Here is a 23,513-nt window from a genome sequence, read left to right on the forward strand (position 1 = left end):
TTTAATAAACAATAAGACATTCAAACTCTGTACATAGAGCTATTTCAAATTCTCTGATTAATGGCTCTCCTGGTCAAAACAACTTTAACATAATTGAAACTATGGAAATTCTTGTACTTTTCCTAGCTACCTCTGTATTGGTTTTTTCTGCTTAACTGATCATGCCATACACCTGTTCCTTTAATGCTATATAACAATCTCTATAAAAATAAAGCCTAAATCAAACTCTAAGAGTTCGGTCAGACCCACAGATGCTGGCTGTTCTCTGGCATCCAATTGGGTGTCTGACTCTTCATGCGTTGCCTGTACCGTCCATCCTTCAGGGACCCTGAACCCTGCAAGGCTGGACCCTGGCAATATGTGAATATAATTATTCATTCTATTGTTACTGAACATTAAGGTTGCTTCTAGTTCGGGGTGGTTAGGAAACAGATTACAAAATGTACCTATTTTCTAGATACTGTCAAACTGGTTTTCCAAGTGATAACACCAACCTGTGGTGCCTTCAGCAAAGTGTGATCGTTATTTCTCCTATTTTCTTCAAAGGAGTCTTTTCTATTTGGTTTTGTCAACATTTTGTTTACTTGGGAAATCTGTACAATGTGTGTGGTTTAATATACACTTTTTTTCCTGGATTTTTTAGTCAAAGAATTATTAAACTAATCTTTTTTTTTAAATCCTCCAAGGATACGCTTTATTGATTCTTCTTAGGGAGAGAGAAACATAGATCACTCACTTCCCACATGTACCCCAACCGAGCATCGAACTTGTAACCCAGGTATGTGCCCTGACCAGAGATTGAACCACAACCTCTGGCGTATGGGGATGACACTCTAACCAAGCTACCATGCCAGAGCTAAAATAATTGAAGATCAGCAAAGTCACTAAACATAACAAATAATCTCCATGGTGAGTACTGCAATGTAATTTATGTTGATGAACATATAGATGTTTTCAGTTTAGTTGGCTTTTCAAAGAGAAATAGGATCTGGACATGTAGAAGAGAGCAAACAAGTAGAAAAAAATTAAATAAATTTAAAAACACTACTTCTTTATAAATTCTTGTTAGTAAAAGTTATTTGAGTGCTGACTGGCTGTAGCTCAGTGGGTTGGGTATCGTTCTGCAAACCTAAAGGTCACCAGTTCCATTCCTGGTCAGGGCATATGCCTGGGTTGCAGGCCAGGTCCCAAGATGGGGGAGTGCCAAAGAAAATTGATCAGTGTTTCTTCTTGCACATGGCTGTTTCTCTCCCTCCCTCCCCGTCTGCCTAAAAATAAATAAAAATCTTTTTTCAGGTGGTTGAAAATAATTAATGGAATCCAAATATAGCTAATATATTAAAAACACCAACCCCAACCAACACAACTGAGGGCCCCACCCTTCCTTTGAAGGTTAAATGAGATAATTCTCTTCACTCAGTTTTACTGAGCTATAACTAGCTTATAACACTGTTAGTTTAAGCATACAACATAATGGCTTAATATAGGTATATATCACAAAATGACTTCCACAATAAACCTAGTTAACATCCATTCCCTCATATAGTTCCAATTTTTCCTTGTAATAAGAACTTTTAAGATGAAGTCCCTTAACAATTTTGAAATATGCAATACAGTACTATCATTTATAGTCACCATATTGTACATTACATCCCCAGAACTTTTTATCTTATAATGAGAAGTATGTACTTTCTGATCACCTTCACCCATCTGCGTGCTCCTCCCTCCACCTTAATCTGTTCTTAGATTTTACAGTTAGTTTTGTTTTAATTCCACGTATAAGATTATATATAAATGAGACCGTTTTGATAAGAATTTAACACAGACCCACACTGTAAGTAATCTATGTTGAATTATTTTATTGTCATTATTTGACATCCCAAGTGACAACTCACTAAACACAAATTACCAAATTTCTATTTCTTCTTTAAAGCTAAGAGTATTTAAAAAAGAACAAACCTCACCATACTTTCAATCAACTAAATCAAATACTGGGTTAAGGCTTTCCACATTTCTTCAAGGAAAAAAGTTAAATATTATTACAAATTAAAGAAAAATGTTCAGCCCTGGCTGGTGTGGCTCAGTGGACTGAGTGCTGGCCTGTAAACCAAACCGTGGCAGTTCTATTCCCAGGAGGGCACATCCCTGGGTTGCGGGCCAGGTCCCCAGTAGGGAGCGCTAGAGAGGCAACAATACATTGATGTTTCTTCCCCTCTTCCTCCATTTCCCTCTCTAAAAATAAATAAATAATTAATGTTTTAATAAATAAAAGAAAAATGTTCACTGTAGAAAAATAGAGATATAAAAATAAAAGAGGAGATCCACCCAAAAACCTGCACACATGTTTGTGGCAACTTTATTCACAATTTCCAAAAGTTTGAAACTATCAGTATGCCCAGTAGGTGAATGGATTAACTGTGGTACACCCGGAGAATGGAATATTAGCAGTTAAAAAAAAAACAAAAAAAAAAACCTATCAAACCATGAAGACATGAGGGGAACTTTTTTCTAACAAGCTTCCTCTTCTAAGGTCTGCAGACTACATCTAGTGTAGCAAGCTTCTAGACTTTAAATTGAACGACTTTTATACTTTAGAAGTCACTGGACACTTCTATTGCGTGTTTTTATTCCTTCAAATGCCAACTAACTGCTTCCGATTGGCTTTTTGATACGGTATGTCTATTCCTATCGTCCCAAGTTGAGGAAAATCTCAAACCGCTGTGGTACAGCACTAGGGAAAACCTCGGAGAAAAAGAGGGGAGCGGGAGGCGGAACCAAATGTGAGAGAAAAAGCAGGCACTGAAGAAGAAGGGGAGGGATTTTAACAGTGGACGAAAGTCGGTTGGGTTTGCTTGACGGACCGGAAGTACTCTGAGGAAGTCTCAGCACCATGGCGGGTCCGATCAGCTTAAGAGACCTTCTAATGGAATCGGCATCCTGGAACAACCCTGAAAGTCCAGAGGGGCCCCCTGCCGAGGGCGGAGGGAGCGTGGCCAGCGGACCGGGGCCTCCTTGGCGAGAGGAGGAGATCTGCGTGGTGGGAATCTTCGGCAAGACGGCTCTGCGACTGAATTCCGAGAAGTTCTCACTTGTGAACACGGTGTGCGACCGACAGATCTTTCCCCTTTTTCGCCACCAAGATCCTGGGGATCCCGGGCCTGGAATCAGGACGGAGCCTGACGCCGTCGCGGAGGCAGGTGGAGCCGGGGACCCTGGGGCTGGGTCCGCAGATCCAGTTCGGGGAGGTGTAGCTACTGCGGAAAGTAACCAAACTGAGCCAGGCTTGCAGGACTACAGCCTTCTGCAGGCCTATTACAATCAGGAAAGTAAAGTTCTGTACCTTCTTCTCACTTCCATCTGTGACAATTCCCAGCTTCTGCGGGCTTGTCGGGCCCTTCAGAGCGGGGAAGCTGGAGGTGGGCTCCCTTTACCTCATGCAGAAGCGCACGAGTTCTGGAAACATCAAGAGAAGCTGCAGTGCCTCAGTCTCCTTTACCTTTTCTCCGTTTGTCATATCCTGCTTTTAGTCCATCCCACTTGTTCCTTTGACATCACTTATGATCGCGTATTCAGAGCCCTGGATGGACTGAGACAGAAAGTACTGCCCCTCCTCAAAACAGCCATTAAAGATTGTCCAGTTGGCAAAGACTGGAAACTGAACTGCCGACCCTGCCCGCCTAGACTGCTTTTCCTCTTCCAACTCAATGGGGCCCTTAAAGTGGAACCTCCTCGGAGCCAAGACCCAGCTCATCCAGACAAGCCCAAGAAACATTCTCCCAAAAGGAGGCTGCAACATGCCCTGGAGGACCAGATTTATAGAATCTTCCGCAAAAGTCGTGTCTTGACTAATCAGAGTATCAACTGCCTCTTCACTGTGCCTGCCAACCAAGCTTTTGTGTACATAGTTTCGGGAAGCCAGGAGGAGGACCCTGTAGGCATGTTGCTGGACCAACTTAGGAGTCATTGTACTGTGAAGGACCCTGAATCTTTGCTGGTGCCTGCACCCCTTTCTGGTCCCAGGCGATACCAAGTGATGAGGCAACACAGCCGACAGCAACTTTCTTTCCATGTTGACAGCAGCAGTTCCAGTTCTTCCGGGCAGCTAGTGGATTTCACTCTTCGGGAGTTCCTATGGCAGCATGTGGAGCTAGTGCTAAGCAAGAAAGGTTTTGATGATAGTGTGGGAAGGAACCCACAGCCTTCCCATTTTGAACTTCCCACTTACCAGAAGTGGATCTCAGCAGCTTCAAAACTGTATGAAGTAGCTATTGATGGGAAAGAGGAGGACCTGGGGTCTCCCACTGGAGAGCTAACATCTAAAATTTTAAGCAGTATTAAAGTCTTGGAAGGGTTTTTGGATATTGACACCAAATTCTCAGAAAACCGGTGCCAAAAAGCTTTACCCATGGCTCATAGTGCCTATCAGTCAAATTTGCCTCATAATTACACAATGACTGTCCATAAGAATCAACTTGCCCAGGCTCTGCGAGTATATAGTCAGCATGCTAGGGGTCCAGCCTTTCACAAATATGCCATGCAGTTACATGAGGACTGCTACAAGTTTTGGAGCAATGGCCATCAGCTCTGTGAGGAGAGGAGTTTAACTGATCAACATTGTGTACATAAATTTCACTCATTACCTAAATCAGGTAACTAAAGTTTTCTCAGAATTTTGAAATCAAAACTATGAGCTGTGTTTTTGTTCTTGCCCTAAGAGAATTCACTCACTATGTATCGATATTTTTAAAAAGAGCCCTATAGAAATGTAGGTACAAATCAGATTTGTTCTCCTGCTGTAAAAAAGAAAATAACCAGTTATGATGACTAATTATTTTTTCATATTTAAAGAGTGAACCTTGAGTATTAGTAAATGAGAACTGTTAAATAATACAAAGTTCCAAAAATATCAACATTTTTATATTGTCGTTTTTGCTGAACTAAAATGAAGTATAAGGTCACCATAATGATGGTAAAGTTAATTTAGGAAACCTGATGTATTTTTAGCTGTTTTCTTTTTTTATGGGTAGTTAGTCAAGGTTTGGAGTTGGGTTTTAGGGGGTTTTTTTTCCCCTTATTTCCAAAATACTTTGGGGGAAATTTGGGGGTTAGATGCTAAGGAATGCAAAATAAATTTGACTCTGTGTTATGTGTGTGAAATTAATAGTGACTTATATTTTCTAGGAGAAAAACCAGAGGCTGAAAGGAATCCTCCTGTGCTGTATCACAATAGCCGAGCTCGATCCACTGGTGCCTGTAACTGTGGCAGGAAACAAGCACCTCGAGACGATCCCTTTGATATCAAGGCAGCTAACTATGACTTTTATCAGGTAGGTTCTGGATTTTGTTTTCTTGTTTCTTTTTCTTTCTTTTTTCTGTTACTACCAATGGAGGAAAAATACATATTTGTAGAAGTAAAATATCTAGAAAAGTAAATGTGACTGCTGTGTGATATGGAAACAAGGTAAAGTTCTTTATTTGTACTCATTTGCTTACTCATTAATTGTGGATCTTGCTTTTCTGAGTGAAGAACTTTTTGTGTTATTTTAAATGAAAAAGTCACAGTTTTCCCCCCTTCTGTCTTCCTCTGTAGCTTCTGGAAGAAAAGTGTTGTGGAAAATTGGATCATATCAATTTCCCAATATTTGAACCAAGTACTCCAGATCCTGCACCTGCCAAAAATGAATCTTCTGCCCCTCCAGATGCAGAGGCTGACAGACTTAAAGAAAAAGAACCTCAAACCCAAGGAGAGAGCACAAGCCTGAGTCTAGCTTTGAGTTTAGGCCAATCCACAGATAGTTTAGGTACCTATCCACCTGATCCACAAGGAGGAGGAGATAATCCAGAAGTTCATGGTCAAGGAGAAGTAAAAACTGAGAAGAGACCAAACTTGGTTGATCGACAGGCATCCACAGTTGAGTATCTCCCAGGCATGCTGCATTCAAATTGCCCGAAAGGTCTCCTTCCCAAATTCTCGAGCTGGTCTTTGGTTAAACTAGGCCCTGCTAAGTCTTACAACTTTCATACAGGTTTGGACCAACAGGGCTTCATTCCAGGAACAAATTATCTTATGCCTTGGGACATTGTCATCAGGACCAGAGCTGAAGATGAAGGAGACTTAGACACAAATTCTTGGCCTGCTCCAAATAAAGCTATCCCCGGAAAGAGAAGCGCAGTTGTAATGGGGAGAGGAAGACGGCGAGATGACATAGCGCGAGCATTTGTGGGCTTTGAATATGAAGATTCTCGAGGTCGGAGGTTTATGTGCTCAGGACCTGACAAAGTAATGAAAGTATTGGGGAGTGGACCAAAGGAATCAGCTTTAAAAGCCCTGAATAGTGATATGCCCTTGTATATTCTGTCATCCTCTCAGGGTAGAGGGCTAAAACCACATTATGCTCAACTTATGAGGCTTTTTGTTGTGGTTCCTGATGCTCCTTTGCAGATAATACTAATACCTCAGGTAAGAAATACAACCCTTTCTGTCTTCAGAAACTAAAATGCTGATGCTTTGTTTTGTTTAGTTTTTTTAATTTTTATTTATTGATTTTGGGCAGGGAGAAAAAGTCTTAATTTTGAATACTTTTTATACCTTATATTCTTTTTCTTTAAAACTAAATTGCATCATACCATCAATTCATATCAGTTGGTTCAGAGGCAGAACTTGAAGTTAAAAATTTGTAGAAAAGCAGGATAATATTTGAGCCTAAACAGTGATGTATGGGATATGATTAAAGTTAGAAGTGCACCTATTACCTATGTACCTATTGTTTGTTTAGGCATTTACCTTTCAGGTGTTTCATACTGAGAAATGAAAAAATGATTATATTACCTGTGTTTTTCAGGTTCAGCCAGGGCCACCCCCATGTCCAGTATTCTACCCAGAAAAACAAGAAATCACTCTCCCACCAGATGGCCTCTGGGTTTTGAGATTTCCCTATGCATACGTGACAGAGAGAGGACCGTGTTTCCCACCAAAGGAAAACGTGCAGTTAATGAGTTACAAGGTGCTCCGTGGGATTCTTAAAGCAGTAACACAATAAGTGTGTTCCAGCCAGTTCATTCCTCAACTTGAGCTGGGGTTTTTTTTTTTGGTGTATATGGAGTTACTGATTTGGTATGTGTTTGCTGTGTTTTCTTGAAGCCAAAATGGGTGTTGGTTACAGATGTTCAGTATTCGGACAATAATTTTTGTACTATTTCATGATATTGTTGGTATTTATTGTCATTGGGGCTACAAGTTTCTAATAAACATTGGTTGTTCTAGAAAAGGACTTAAAATACATGGTTGATTCCTCTGTTTTCCATTTCACTGTCCAGAATAAAACATGTTTCTATCAAAACTAAATGTTGTAAAATTATGTTGAGCTGAAACCTTGTTATTACTAAAATTGTGTTTTAACTAGGATTTTCATTAAGATGCTGCTCCTGAAATTATCTTTATGCAAGCCCTGTTGTTTGGTTCACAGTTCTGTTACCTGAGTTAAGAGTCTTTTTTTTTTTTTTACACCATTTGATCCTTGGACTGATGAAATACCATGCTTTAAATGAATGCTATCTGAGCTAAAGCTTTTCAATATAAAATATCACCCACTTTATTCCTTAAAAATTCCTATACTGTGAAACAATTTTTAAGTGACTCAAAACTTATTAGTCTATGATGACTTCCCTTTTTTTAAGATTTTGTTTATTTTTTATTTTAAAGAGAGGGGAAGGGAGAGAGAAAGAGGGAGAGAAACATCAATGTGCGAAAGAAAATATGGACGGGTTGACCTGGCCCGCAACCCAGGCATGTGCCCTGATTGAGAATCAAAGTGGCAACTTTCAGTTTGAAGGCACGCAGTCCACTAAGCCACAGCAACCAGGGTAACTTTCACGAGCATCAACCTAATGACACTGATATATCATCAATTAGATAAATGTGCAAAATGAGTTAACATACCGAAGTTTTAGTGTAATTGATTCTATTTTTCTAAACAAATTGATTCTGAAATGCTGAGCAAATAAAATTGAAGTTTAGTCTTAATATATATGAAATATAGTATTTGCATAATATATCTTACTAATAGTTTAAGACAGTCATTTAGGTTTTGATTAGGAAGTGTATATAGGCAGTTAGAAAAACAGTCATGGAGATATAAAGTACACTGTAGGGGATATAGTTAGGGGGCTCCCCTTCCCCGGTTCTTGTCTCTTTTGCAAGAGAAGAATTCAGATAAGGGACAACATGTATAGTGGAAATAACAAGTTGATTTATGAAATAGACTTGAGCGTGAAGCTGCAAGCAGACACCCAGCCAGTCTGAGTGCGCTGCTTATTGGGGCTTTAGGGGTTTTATGCTGATAGGCAGCTTCTAGTTTTCCCCTCCTCCCCTCTGCAGACCTTGGCATTTATATACAGTTTCAAAGCCTTTTCTAGATTGTGGGAACAATGCATACAGAATGTCCCCTCTTGCACTATCACGGTCTTTCTTGTGATTTTGTGTAGGGGACCAGTTTGTTTTAGTCTGGCAAATGTGACTCAGCTCTATAATAGAAAACCTACAGAAGCGAAGTGGTAGGGAGGAGCCAGACCTTCAAACCAAGTTTTCCCATGAGAATCAGGCCTAGAAAATGCCTATAGACTGTTATGGCTTGCTCTTGCTAAAACTCCATCACCCTGGTCTAAAACAACAAATGTGTACTGTCTATCCTCAAGGTAATTTCCAAAGCCTTTGTGAATTTTCCCAAGAACAGAGCTAATCAGCTCACCGCCATTCCCCTCTGCATGTTATTTTCATTTCCTTGATTGTACCTAAAATGTAGACAATAATATCCTATGTAATAGATAATAAATCCTTTGATGTAAGGCCCCAGAAAAACAATAAAAGCTTGTCAAGGGAAGGGTCGACACGCTCTCCCCTCGAGAGAGTAGCTGTGCCATTTCCTTTTTCTCCACAGGATTGCTGTCTCCTGTGCATTTATTCTCGTCTTCAGTCACAACAAGTGGACTCTGCTGGCCGGAGTCCACCACAATTTTGGAAATACCTAGCAATCTTACTGGACCAGGCTCAGGACTGCTGACTTAACAGGTGAGACATGTCTCCCATCCCCGCCCTGACTTGATTTGTTATCCTGCCTAACAGATCCCTAGAAAATAACGATTAATTGTGTCATTTATGCAATAAATTTTATTTATGTTTCTAAATGAACCGATCTGACCGGGGCCTTTTCAAGAGTTCCTTGTCTCTGGTGGTCTGAGGATCACCTACCAATAGCACAGCTCCCTGGGGTGGTTGAAAATATGCAGATTCTATCCTGCCAGCCCCAAGCTGAGTTAATTGTGGCTCCTGGCTGAGAAATTTTCATTTGTAAAGATATTAAGTAATTCTTTCATTCACTAAAGATTAAGAAAAGTTGCATATATATGCCATCTAGAGTTAACTTTTTATTAATCAAGAGACCTGAGAAGATGTCTCATACCTGCCAATCACTGAAGTTCAAAACCATTCCTGAGGGCTAGTTGCAGTCTGAATTAGTTTCCTAGGACTGCTGTAACAAAGTACCACAGACTTGGCTTCAACAACAGGAATTTATTCTCTCGTGCTTTGGTGTATGAAAGTCCAAAATCGACATGTTGTGGTCCAGTGTGTGTGTTCTCCTCCCCGAGATTCGTGTGTTGAAACCCGACCACCCAAAGCAATACTATTACTTCTTTTGGCAAGCAGTTAGGGCTGGATGAGATCATGAAGGTGAGGCTGACACTCACTTCCCTTTGAAGGCCTAGCAAATAATATTTGGGACTGATGGCTGTGTGGATGCTGAGTTAAGTCACGACTGTGGTTGGGCTTCCTTTAAAAAACAAACTTGTATGCTTATGTCCTTACATGACATTTTGTTTTTCTTAATGACATGCAGTCTACTTTGTGTATACTTGTCCTACCTCTATAGGAAATGAAGGATTCCCTATCCTTATATCAATCTTATATCTTCTGCCTTTTTTAGCAAAATGTTTTGCATGTAGCAGCAGCAGGTGCTCATCAGAGACTGGTTGGATAAATGATTGTTAGTAGGTGAAAACTAATAGATGAAGTTTTCATAATTCTTCAGTGTATGCCCTAATTCTAAATATTTTGGATTTGGGAATCTAAAAATTGTTCCAATTAGATTTGATAGGCAATTGGACCGGTGAATGTGTTTAGTAGCAGAGTTAGTGTGTTTTGAGCTGCTATTTCACACTGTTTTTGCCAGGCATTTTCTTTTATTGCCTGTGGTGCTAACTTGTTGGATGCTCTACTTTATGAAACACGTTATTTCTCAACATTATGGTAAAAGGGATAATACACTTTGTGTTTTCAACTTTTAGAATATGTCCACTTGCCTAGATCGAGTAACAGTGCATGACAGTGAGTTGTTTAGGCTAAATGCTCATTTCATTAGTTTGTTTTGTTTTGGTCTGTACTTGCAGGCAATAAAGGCTAGGAAGAAGGCCATCGGGTCAATGTGTATATGTAAAACATTCTAGGACTGGTTTAAGATACTCCAAAAGCACATAAAGAAATACGATTGGTGGGTTGGAATCCTGCTGTAGTGTCAATGCAAAAAGGTAAATATACTTTATTGGTACTTTAATTTTTGTAGACTAGAATGTCGGTGTAAGTACTAACATTAAATTCCTAGTATAAGAAATAACTCATTCCTCTATTCATCTATTGAGTACTTTGTAGGTAATAATACTGTCGATGGTGTAAAGACATTGGTTACTAGCTTAATTTTCTAAAATTACAGATTTAAAAAGGCTTATTTGTTGGAAATTGTTTTGCTTTTTTTGGAGAAAAGGTATAAATGGGTATGTAAGGTACTCACATGACATGTTACTGTAGGGCTGACAGTGTGTTAATATGAAATTAATACTAGATAGGAAATGAAGGATTTCCTATCCTTAACACTAGATAGGAAATAAAACTAGATAATCAAAATTATCTAGTTTTGCTTAAGCCAGAGGTATTGGCTGAATAAGGCATTTATTTATTTTTATTGTTAAAATTCAAAGTTATTTCATCCTATAGATTTTATGACATACTTTGCCAGTACCTTGAGAAGGATTGTAAAGACACAAGCAATGTAGAATAGACATCTGGTAAATTTCTGACAGCACCTTGAGGTCAAGCACTTGCTAATTAAAAACAAAAATTAAATCATAGTCGAAATAGAATAGTTCTTGAATTTAACTTGTGTGGGACTTCTGAGGATACTTAGCTGGAAGTTTGAAATGTAGAACCTCTAATAACTACAGAAAGCAAGAGCTCTGTTGTTATCCTGGGCTTTAAGAAATCTGTCTTCCTATGAAACATGTGAGGAAGGAATTCAGTACAGATGCTAAAGATTCCAGAAACCTGAACATAACAAAGAGAGCCATCCCCACTCTGAGGCCAATCCTGCAATCAGTCCCATGTAAAAACCGTTACTGTGTGCTTGACACTGGGAATAAGATGCAGCCCCTTCTCTCTTGGAGTTTACATTCTGAAGGTTGTGCCAGACAGTAAAGGAGGAGTAAAATAAGACAGAACATAAAAAGGGCTGTGAGGGAAGCCAACTGGGTGCCGTGTCTGGAGAAAATGACTCCACATGCCGGCTTTAACACCCGGAGTGTCTTCTCCCTCAATGTGCACAGGGTGGACCTCTGGAAAGGGCCATCGTCACTTTTCTAGATTAATGGCTGTGTCAAGCCAGAAGGGAGGGAGACGTTTTCCTGACCATTGTGAAGGGTTGTTCACCTGGTCTCAGACCCTCTCTCCCAGGCTGAATCACTCACCCTCCCAAACCCCACCCACAGAAATGTTGGAGTCCTCAGGGATTCAGTGGTAGCCCCCATGTGAAGGATCAGACATGGACACTGAGGATTTGAGGAAATGGCAACATTTTAAACTGTAGTGTGTCCCCCTTCCCGCCACCCACACTGGTGTTCATTCTGTAGCTACTTTTCTTGGAAGCAGTATGGCCAAAGGAATAATGTGGCTCAGATTTCAGTTTTAGGAAGGGGTTCAGGTTGCAGGAGCTGGACTGGCCCTTCTGAATTTCTTAGGATGCCAGGCCCTGTGGCTTCCTTGGGAAGTACAAACCACACCCATCTTCCCCCCTCTCCCCACAACTTCCCACCACCCCTGCACTCCTGGAGTCTGGGGCCACCCATGTACGCAGGTACAGTTCTGCCTCATCGTGAGGGGGAGGGGATGGGAGGCCTGTTGGGAGGCAGTGTCCCCTCTGCAGGGAAAGGATCCCTTGGTCTCTGGTGATTCTGGGGGAAAGGCCTGCTTCCTGCAGTCACTCTCAACCCAAGACTAATGTAGGTTGGCAAAATAAAGGTTGGAACCTGAGGCAGGGGAGGAGTGCCTTGTTGCTAAGGAGATGTGCATGACAAGGCTGCCCATTATGACACGCCAATTGTGACACGGCTGCCAGCTGTTGGCTCCTGCTTGTGCAGTGCCTGAGCCTCACTTGCTTGGGTCGCCTTGCTGTGCTTCACTTGTCTGGGTCACATTGTGCCTCACTTGCCTGTGTCGCATCGCTGTGCCCCAAATTATCTGGGTCACTTGTTGTGCCCCACTTGCCTCGGTCACTCATTGTGTCTCTCGGACCTCTGCCATCATGTCTGAGCTGTACCTCTGGGCCCCACGGCTCTTTTTCGTGTGGCAGCTGTTATGGCTGCTGGTCCACGGAGCTCCAGCTCAGTTTCAGAAGTTGGCCCTGGACCCTGTCCTGATGACCACCATTTCACCTGAGGAAAACGACCCATCTCCAAACCCTCAGGAGATCTCAGCTCAGGAACCAGAAGCCCCTGAGGTAGGAGAACCATATTCTATCGAGGAAGAGGCCTCAACTCAGTCTGTAGTATCTCCTAAGTTGTTAAAATCTTTGTTTGTGTATGGAGTTCCAGAGGAGCTTCCAACTACTCCTGAAAATAGTGAATCTTCAATTGACCAGAAGAGTTCAGATCTGCTGCAGTTTCCTCCGGCCAGTATAGAACCTTCTCCATTCCGGCGGAAGGGTCCAGCTCACCATCCAAAAAACTCTCTGTATCTTAAAGTGACAGTCTCACCTCTGGGTTCGGGTAAAGTTCAATATCCAATGTTGCCATATGACATAACACCACTGCCTCCTAAGAATATTAAATTATTGGCAACTGCAAAGGAGGTCACGGCTTATTTTGCAAAATTTACTGAGGCGGTTGAACCTCCAAGCCAGGAGGAGGTCCCTCCAAAGCTCTCTGAAACAACAAAATCATCTTCATCCCGACCTACTTCAGAGGCTGAGGCTACAGCCCTGCAGCTGACTATAGGTCCTCCAGAACACCCTCATTTGACTCTTCCTCACCAAGAACCTGTTCAGGCTCAGCAACAAACCTGGTCTGAGATAACAGGCTGGCCTTTGAATCTGGAGCTCACTATAAAGCCAGAAGCTGCTATGGAGGATGAACAACCAACAGCCATGCAGCAGACTGTAGCTCCTCCAGAATACCCTCATTTGACTCTTCACCACCTAGAGCCTAATCAGGCTCAGCAGCCAACCTGGCCTGAGATAACAGGTCGACCATTGGACCTGGGGCTTACCATAAAGCCTGAAGCTGCTGTGGAGGGTACACATCCAACAACCCCACAGCTGACTACAGCTCCTCCAGAACGCCCTCATTTGACTCTTCCACATCAAGAACATATTCAGGCTCAGCAGCCAACCTGGCCTGAGATAACAGGTCGACCATTGGACCTGGGGCTTACCATAAAGCCTGAAGCTGCTGTGGAGGGTGCACATCCAACAACCCCACAGCTGACTACAGCTCCTCCAGAACGCCCTCATTTGACTCTTCCACATCAAGAACATATTCAGGCTCAGCAGCCAACCTGGCCTGAGATAACAGGTCGACCATTGGACCTGGGGCTTACCATAAAGCCAGAAGCTGCTGTGGAGGGTACACATCCAACAACCCCACAGCTGACTACAGCTCCTCCAGAACGCCCTCATTTGACTCTTCCACATCAAGAACATATTCAGGCTCAGCAGCCAACCTGGCCTGAGATAACAGGTCGACCATTGGACCTGGGGCTTACCATAAAGCCAGAAGCTGCTGTGGAGGGTGCACATCCAACAACCCCACAGCTGACTACAGCTCCTCCAGAACGCCCTCATTTGACTCTTCCACATCAAGAACATATTCAGGCTCAGCAGCCAACCTGGCCTGAGATAACATCTCGGCCCTCAGACCTGGAGCTTACCATAAAGCCAGAAGCTGCTGTGGAGGGTGCACATCCAACAACCCCACGGCTGACTACAGCTCCCTTGAAACAGCCTCAGGTGACTCTTCCACACCCAGAGCCTATGCAGGCTCAGCTGCCAACCTGGCCTGACATAACAGGTCAGCCTTTGAACCAGGAGCTTACCATAAAGCCAGAAGCTGCTGTGGAGGGTACACATCCAACAACCCCACGGCTGACTACAGCTCCCTTGAAACAGCCTCAGGTGACTCTTCCACACCCAGAGCCTATGCAGGCTCAGCTGCCAACCTGGCCTGACATAACAGGTCAGCCTTTGAACCTGGAGCTTAGCACAAAGCCGGAAGTTGCTGTGGAGGGTGCACATCCAACAACCACACAACAGACTACAGCCCCTCCAGAACACCCTCATTCGACACTTCCACATCCGGAAACCGTGTCTACTCATTACCCATCTCAGTACCCTGAGTTAGTAAGTCCAACTTTGGATGAGCAATTTATCAGATTTCACCATCCAGTGTTATCTGAGATGGGTCCTCCAACAGCTATACGAAATGCCGTCACGAATGTATGTGAGCTGTGCACCTGCAGTAATGACACACTGTCGTGCACTGGTTTCGGACCAAAGCAGAAGCTCCACGGAGTTCCTGTGCTACCGCCCAACATGCACAACGGCACCTTCACCACCTTGTAAGAATTGCCTTTCCTTGTTAGTTCTCTGCATCCTGCCTGACGCGCCAGCCTTTTCCTCCAGGTCTTCCTGGGCCTTCCTCATCTTTCCAGACCCACTCTACCTGACTTTCTGTTTTTATGTTCTGTTTGCCATCTATTCCTTCATTCTCCTTCTTACAATCATTCCCTCCTTCACCAGTCTTTCACTTGTAACTGCTTATTTTTCCATATTGATATTTTTAGCCCCATCCTTTTATTCCTTAATCTTTACTCTCCTCCCACCTTTGCTCCACCCTCTTTATAGCCATGTGGCCCTCTCCCCATCTGACTGGTGGGGATACAACGAAGTGGTTAAGAGTAGAGATACTAGGGTTAGAGGGTCTGGGTTTGAACCCCGCTGTGTCACGTGTTAGCTCTGGGGCTCAATTTCTTCATTCGTAAAATGAAGATTATGATAGCACCACCTCACAGGATTGTTGTGAGATTTAGATGAGTTAATATGTGTACAGTATTTATAACAGTGCCTAACATATGTGATAGGAGTAGAAAGAGAATCCTGGGAACAGTATGAAGGAAAAACTGACAAGCTTTAGGAACTGACTGGAGTTGGAGTTGGGTAATGGGACGGACAGGAAAGACAAAAATCAAATACGACCCTGTAAAATTTCCATTTTGGATAATGAGGTGAGTGATGGTGGTGTTGCAGGTATACAAACAGCAGTTGGGAAGGAGAGCCAGGTTGAAGGAAAGGAGTTCAGTTTGGGCATTTTGTGGGGCAGGGGAGTATAAGCAACCAGAAGGTTCTGGTTGAGTGGAAATGTCCACTATGCAGACAGACAGATAGACAGGGGTCCATTTGACTTTTCTGACCTTCCTGAGAAATGTGAATAGAAACTGAGCAGGTAAGTTGTTGCTGAGGGAAGAGAACAAAGCTAAAGGTAAACATTCAAAGTCATCCACACAGTTAATGGTTGAAACTGAACACAGGCATTTAACAGCTTCTTTTAAACACTTGTAATTCATGGATACATTCTCACTGAGTTGTGGAGGTTTTTAAAGTCATAAAAGTAAATAAGATAAAATGTGAAAACCCTACCCAACCCTTTCTACCACTCCTGTTACCATTTTGCTGTGTCTATTCTTCTAATCTCTCCTTTTCTTTTCTTTTCTTCTCTCTTCTCTTCTCTTCCCTTTTCTTCTTTTCTCATCTTTTTTCTCCCCCCACTCCCTCCTCCCTCTCTTTTCTTTTCTTCCTCCCTCTCTCCCTCCCTCCTCCCTTCTTCCCCTTCCTTCCTTCCTTCCTTCCTTCCTTCCTTCCTTCCTTCCTTCCCTCCCTCCCTCCCTCCCTCCCTCCCTCCCTCCCTCTCCTTCCTTCCTTCCTTCCTTCCTTCCTTCCTCCCTCCCTCCCTCCCTCCCTCCCTCCCTCCTTCCTTCCTTCCTTCCTTCCTTCCTTCCTTCCTTCCTTCCTTCCTTCCTTCCCCAATTTTTTCCTTACAAAGGCAAAACCTTACTCTCTGCTCAGTGATTTCCACTTTTCCTTGTTGAATATGTCTGTGAGATCTTTCCGTATTGGTCCTTCTCATTTCCAATCGCCATTGTCCTTCTAACACCTGGAGAGAGTTCCACTGAGGGCACAGACCCAAAGTTGTGGTGTGGCCTGACATAAGGTTTATGTTAATTTGCTGATAATTATAAGTTTTTGCCATTTTTCTGTTGAATTATTATGTTCTTGTTGATTTATAGAAATCATTTTTTTGGCCTGGTCCTTTTCTGTTATTTAAAATTTTTTTAAATTGTTTTTCTATTACAATTGTTCCACTTTTTCCCCCTTTGCCCTCCTCTGCCCACCCCACCCCCACAGTAAATTCCCACACTGTTGTCCATGTACATGGGTCATTCATACATGTTCTTTGTCTAGTCCCCTCCCCTTCTTTCCACAATTATCCCCCTCTCCCCTCCCCTTTGGTCACTTTCAGTCTGTTCCATGTTTCCAGGCTTCTGGTTCTATTTTGTTAGTTCATTTTGTTTATTAGAGTCCTTTTATGAGTGAGATCATATGGTATTTGTCTTTCACTGATTGGCTTATTTCACTTACAAAGATGTGGAGAAAAGGGAACCCTAGTGCAGTGTTGGTGAGAATGCAAACTGGTACAGCCACTGTGGAAAACAGTACGGAATTTTCTCGAAAAACTCAAAATGGAACTGCCTTTTGACCCAGCAATTCCATTGCTAGAAATGTACCCTAAGAATCCCGAAGCATCAATTCAAAATAACTTATGCACCCCTATGTTCAGAGCAGTGCTACTTACAATAGCAAAGTACTACTTATAATAGCAAAGTGCTACTTACAATAGCTAGAAACAGCCTAAGTGCTCATCAGTAAATGAGTGGATCAAAAAAATTGTGGTACATTTACACAGTGGAATACTATGCAGCAGAGAGAAAGAAGGAGCTCCCACCCTTTGTGACATCATAGAGTCATTTTAGACACAAGTGATTTGGAGGGAAAAATGCATTCAAAATAATTAACTTGCATTACCTAGTCAAAATAAGAAGTTCAAGTTCTGAGGACAGGCCTTATTTTTTGTGCCAGTGACCCCACGTTATGCCTGTACTAACTGTGCGAACTGGGAAGTTGATAGCTATAGAAATTACAAAGCTGGTATTTTCTGCATTTGATTAATCCCCAGAAGGTGGGGATTAATGCCATGATTGTTTTACTTACTCTGTTCACTCTTTTCCTCCTTATTGAAAGATATTAACTGTTTCTTCACAGAAATTTGAAAGGCAACTCTATTTCACGGTTTGAGAAGGATGTATGGAAGTCATACCATGAGACTGAGAAACTGTGAGTATATTCTCTTCAAAAAATGAATACAAAAAAAAAACAAAACCCCTAACTGCATTGAAAGATCCTTCTTGGTCCAGAAATGTGAGGTGAATAGCTCTGAGAAAAGGTATTTGCCTCCATATCCCAAATCAATCTCTATGGATTCCAATTCTGTGTTTATTTTAAAAATTAAATTTGGCAGGCCCTCTTTAAAACGAGTCAACTTAACCTTATATGTTCTTTCACTATAACAAGTAACACATTAATTATATTCTCCACACGTAAAAATGAAATAACGGGTATAGTGAAAGCCCTGTCTCTACCCTCATTCCCCACCCTTAAGGTAACCACAACTCCGGGTTTAGTATATATATCCTTCCAGGCCTTTTCCCATGTATTTGCCTGCATGGTGATAGCACAATAGGTGTGTTGTGGAATTTTCTTTTTTTTTACATAAATAATAATACTTTGGCCCTTTCACCTCATACTATGTCTTAGATTTGTCTCCTTTCTGGTTACCCAATTCACTTAAACTCTTGCATAATATTCTATAGTATAGGTGTATTATATTATAGTTTAATAATCCCCCTATTGATGGATGTTTAGATTACATCCAGTTTTCCTGTTCCACGAATTGCTGCAATGAACGTTCTTGCACATGCATCTTTGTGAACATGAGCAGGCATTTCTGCAGAACAGATATTCTGGGGTGAAGACCAGTGGTCAGAGAAGTTGTGCCAGCCTACACCCCAGGCAATAGGCCACGACAACATTCGTTTTCCTCTACCCTCCACCATGGGATAGTCTCCATTCTGTGGCCGATCTAATGAGTGAATAGAAGTGCTCTCATCTGAATTTGAATTTTTCTGATTACCTGTAAATGTAAATGTCTTTAAATATTGACCATTTGTATTTCTTCTCTGAATTTGCCCTGTCCTTTTTTGCCCATTTTTATTCAATCTTTTTTTTTAAAATCAATTTGTAGAAAAGTCAGTTTAGGTACATAAATAATTCAGGAAAAATATAAAGTTTACATTCAAAGTAATTAAGTGGCATCTTTTCATGACAGTGTGTGTCATATTATTAGTTCAACTTGAACGAATATTATAAATGACTTCTAAATGAATAGTAAGAGACATAATAGCCATAATAATCTAAAAGGAGGGTTTATGATCACCGTCTAAGATTCCTCCCTTCTCTTTACCTTTCTCTATTGGTAAAGAAAAATGCTAGAACTGGGCAGTTGTTTTAACTTATGAATTTCTTTGAAACTATGTATAGTGTGTATTTCCCATGATAGTAACTGACTTGGAGATTTTATTTCACAAACTTGTAAGAGAAATGAAAGTCATTTGGCACAAGAAATAAATAACATTAGTTTCCTTTAGGGAGTAGATAGAGTGGGGTAGTTTGAAAGATGGCGTAGGAGAAAAAACTTTGGATTGTGTATTATATACCTTTGGAATTTTGAGCCGTGAGACTATATATTACATATTTTTTAACTTGAAAATTAAACATTAATTATTTAACAACATGTGTTTGGGAGCTTATACACAATGACATCAATCTGGTAAGTGTTGAAGATTTCTAAGTCAGCTTGAGATTTATAGCTTTTAAGGGAGGGGTTCCTTACTTAGGGTCAAGAGACCCTCAGGGCAGGATTTCTTAACATTTTTTTCCATTGGTCTCTCTGGTTATGTATAGAAGCCTCTGTTCTTGGGGACTATGTTTTTAAATGATTTATAAGCTAAAATACATAAGAAAATAAAATTCAAAATATTTTTTTAAAAAAAGTCTATTGATATAGTAATAAATCTGCTTCTCTTAACATATTCAGTAACAAGCTATAGTAGTAGCTCTAACAACTCATAACTTCAGAGGAGTGATGAGAATATCTGCATCAAATGCATGGGGTGAAAATATCTGATTTCTATTGGAGATCAAAGGAACTACTATATTGTTCATCTACTTGGTCAGTTGCCTACATTCATAATGCAAGAAGTGCTCATTTTAGTTAGAGGTTTGTGAAAAGAGATGTAATTTTATTTCCCATTTGGGTTTCCCATTGAATGGACTGAATTCAATCCATTCGATCCTATTCACTGACCTCTGCCCTAAAGGGGTGTTCCCCAAATGGAAGTTACATGCACCCTTTTGCATGTATTCAAGACAAGGCAGTTTTCTAGGGAAAGGGTTTATAGCTCTTACGAAGTTCTCACAAGGCTCTGTCTCAAAAGATTAAGAGTCACAAATATAGGGGAGAAGAAAGACATTTCCTTTTCTGCAAAGCTGAACTTAACCTCCTGAGTGATGTAAGGGATAATTTGTTTTAAATAGAGGTAGTATGCAGAAAACTGATACCTGTTACTTTCTGAATTCATGGAACAAATATTTATGAAGCATCTGCTTTCTGCCAGGAACTTTTTTACATGCCAGGGTTACAGGTCTTAGATCAAAATAAACAAAATACCTCAGTTCTCATGGGGTTTACAAGTATATAATGTACAAATGAATACATAGATATAATAAAAAGATATCATTTCAAGTATTAATAAGTTCTTTGGAGAGAAAGCCAGGAAAGGAAAAAAGTGAATAGATTCTAGAATGGCCTATTGTTTGCATATTAGGTTTACTTAAGTTCTAATAGCCTTCATGGTCTGAGAAGCAGCTAAGCAGGAAGTCCTAGCTGTAGAACTAAAAACTACAAATCTTGAATGACTCCATGGGCGCCCTTCTCCATTATCCCAGTATTAATGAAAAGGTATAGCCCTCGGTCCATGGAAGCATCCACCAAATATTTTCTCACCCAAGCCACTAAAGCAATATTACTCACATTCAAAAAAAAGAAAAGAAAAAGAAAAAAACCCTGAGCCCTCTCCATTTTCTAGACATTACAGAGGTGAGGCTAAGGATAACTATAAACAATATAGACTCAGAGTAAATATTGTGAAATTCAGAAGCTTGCTTTGGTGAAAGGAAAGCCTGGTCAGAAGTCAGCAGTGAGGGGAAAAAAAAAAAGCAGTTAGCCTTGGGTATTTCTGAAATTCATGGGTATTCATGCCTGGATTTGATATTTTCATGGTGTGAGACTATTTTAGACCTGGCTTTAACTCTTATTCCCTATAGTTTTATTTGTCTTTCTTGAGTCAAAATGAATATTTGAAGTTCTGCAGATCAGTGTATTTTACACTAGTTAGTTGCTTATTTGAAGCTCCTTTTCATGGGATAATTTTTTGATGACTGACTCATTCTCAGTCTAAACTTTCCTTCCAAGTTCCATTTATTGTTGTTATTCAAAATGTTTTACCCTCCTGTCATCCAAACAACTTCACAAAGGGAAACCGCTTTCATTCAAAATACGTACCGTTTAGCTACTCCCCACCCACCATGGTATTCCAACTCTTTAACCAAACAGTCCAGCATGGGCATCCGCCAATTAGAAAAGATGCTATAAACAGCAGAGGATTAGCCCTCACTTCTTCTCTGTCCTTACTGAATCCTTGTCAGATTTATCATTTTTAAAGTTCCAATTAGTACATACAACTTTGAATTTTGTCCTTATTTTTTTAAATACCATTATTTCCTAAGACCTTCTTGTATATCAGCTTTATTATATGCACACAGTTTGGTTAAGTGATTTTGGGAGGTATGCTTCTCTCCAGCTTATATGTATGAGAGAATTGAATGACTTCACTTGCTGCTCTGATATAGTTCTATATGAGGCTTCCATAATAAGTTTTGGGAAAAGAGAGGAGGAAAGGGCAGTTCTGCCCATGGTGGTACCATCCAGAGTTAGGCTCTAACAGAGACTTTGTGATCTAGAGAGTAAGCGTTAAATACATGATTTGGTCAGAAGAGTGAGCAGGAGAGTGTGTGTATGTGTGTGTGTGTGTGTGTGTGTGTGTGTGTGTGTGTGTGTGTGTGTGATGGAGAGAGATGGACACAAAGGAGGACATGAGAAGAAAGCTTTGAATGAAAACAACAGAGACATCATACTTACATGAAATAAAAGAGTCAGGGTATTTTGATGGCACCATTGCCCAGGTTTCTCCATATATAGTTCTGTATAGTAAATAGTTGTGATTATTTTGCATTTTGATCCAGAAACAACCTTTTTATTTTTCAGAATTCTCAGTGACAATAATTTAAGAGAATTACGAAAGGAATGGTTTGAAGGACTGCTCTTCCTCAAATATTTGTAGGTTAATTTTATTTATTTATGAATTCTTACTTATATTATCTATAAAATAAATAAGAGGTTCAAATTAGATAATCTTTACAATTCCTCTGCTACAATTATGTGAGTCAGCGTAGGGCTCCAGCCTATCTCAAGCACTTAGGTTCTTAGGCCTGCGCTCAATCCACTGAGCCACACCAGCCAGTGATCTCAAGCATTTAATATCTCCTATGCATTTTCAATTTTTTAATTACACAGACAAGATATAGATAGGAAAAAGTCTTCAGTTATAGAGAAAAGGTGGTAGTAAGGTCTGAGTACTTATACACACCCATATGTTATGTAAGAATTTCTGTATCACTTGCTTGTATTTACATTTAGTTTAGGGCCCATGGATCAGATCAGGCCTACGGTCTGTTTCCATACGGTCCATAAGTTAAGGATAATTTTCACACTTCTAAAGGGCTGTAAACAAAAAAAAAAGAAAAGAAAGAAACAAATAAGAATATGTGAGAAAGACTCTGTGGCCCACAAAACCTAAAATATTTGCTGTCTTGCCTTTTCAGAAAAGGTTTTGAAATGTGGATTTAGTAAAATGAGACGAATTCAGGTTAACCTCGAATTGCCTCCTATGGGACCAGAAAATATAGAACACTTGAATTAATTTGAACGCCATTAACCCAGAAGTTTTTGATAATTTAACCTAAATGAGATTAACATTTACACGTTAAATGCTTAACCAAGCAGATGAATTATGTAAACAGTATAATTATGAACGTGTTAAGTTACCAAGAAAGCAGATGGGTGTGTTCAGGATTTCAATGTTGAAAATGATGGTTAAATGGACAATAGTTAGAAATGTCTACCCTAAATAAGCACCACAAAAGCCCCTAATGTTACCAATTACAAAATAAAAACCTCTCCAGCCTCTGGTCGAGAAGAAATGCTTGCCTAGTGACTCTATCTATTTAGAGATAAGGTGGTGTTCTTTGCTATAAAAACTCAATTATTGTCCTTTATCCACAGCATCCATAGAGTGTATGTCATTAATCTTTATTAAGTAATTAATGATGCTCTTTAGGAAATAGATTCTTTTTGCAAATGTAGAAGGCTTAAGGGAAGTGGGTAGAAAGAGACTCATATGACACAAATAGTCCTTTGAATGATCAAACTTTTTAAGCCTCAGGGCACAACCACTTTTGTATTGCTCTTGGGTATTTCAGCATCTGAGTTCCAAATCTTACAAACAGTTTGGAGAAAAACAAATGAGGTACCTAACTGCTCAGTAGATTATGTCATTCATTACTGCTGCTGTGAAATACTTTGTAAGCTAATTATTTCATGCTAGCATAAGTATTCCCATTCATTAACAAATGCTAATCAACAAGCTGCCCTGGCTGGTGTAGCTCAGTAAATTGAGCATGGCCCTGTGAACCAAAGAATCGCAGTTTGATTCCCAGTCGGGCACATGCCTGGGTTGCAGGCCAGTTCCCAGCAGGGGACACACGAGAGACAACCATACAATGATATTTTTCTCCCTCTTTCCCTTCTCCTCTAAAGATAAATAAATAAAATCTTTTTTAAAAAATCAC

General features: G+C 40.6%; 1 protein-coding gene across 1 annotated transcript; it reads left to right on the top strand.

The window, feature by feature from the left end:
- Window positions 1-2,875: 2,875 nt before the first annotated feature.
- On the top strand, window positions 2,876-17,751 carry SMG8 (SMG8 nonsense mediated mRNA decay factor). Its single transcript, XM_037163733.2, has 6 exons — window positions 2,876-4,649; window positions 5,182-5,327; window positions 5,591-6,460; window positions 6,843-9,067; window positions 10,444-10,581; window positions 17,691-17,751. The coding sequence occupies exons 1-4, from the start codon at window positions 2,891-2,893 to the stop codon at window positions 7,038-7,040; spliced, it is 2,973 nt and encodes a 990-aa protein (XP_037019628.2). The 5' UTR covers window positions 2,876-2,890; the 3' UTR covers window positions 7,041-9,067; window positions 10,444-10,581; window positions 17,691-17,751.
- The last annotated feature ends 5,762 nt before the right edge of the window (window positions 17,752-23,513 follow it).

This window comes from Artibeus jamaicensis, unplaced genomic scaffold (assembly GCF_021234435.1).
Source record: "Artibeus jamaicensis isolate MK-2021 breed Jamaican fruit bat unplaced genomic scaffold, CSHL_Jam_final contig_1998, whole genome shotgun sequence".
NCBI lineage: Eukaryota > Metazoa > Chordata > Mammalia > Chiroptera > Phyllostomidae > Artibeus > Artibeus jamaicensis.

Coding starts and splice junctions, on each gene's coding strand:
- SMG8 (XM_037163733.2), top strand. CDS start 2,891: ATGGCGGGTCCGATCAGCTTAAGAGACCTTCTAATGGAATCGGCATCC. Junction 4,650..5,181: donor TCACTCATTACCTAAATCAG/GTAACTAAAGTT, acceptor TATATTTTCTAG/GAGAAAAACCAGAGGCTGAA. Junction 5,328..5,590: donor CTAACTATGACTTTTATCAG/GTAGGTTCTGGA, acceptor CTTCCTCTGTAG/CTTCTGGAAGAAAAGTGTTG.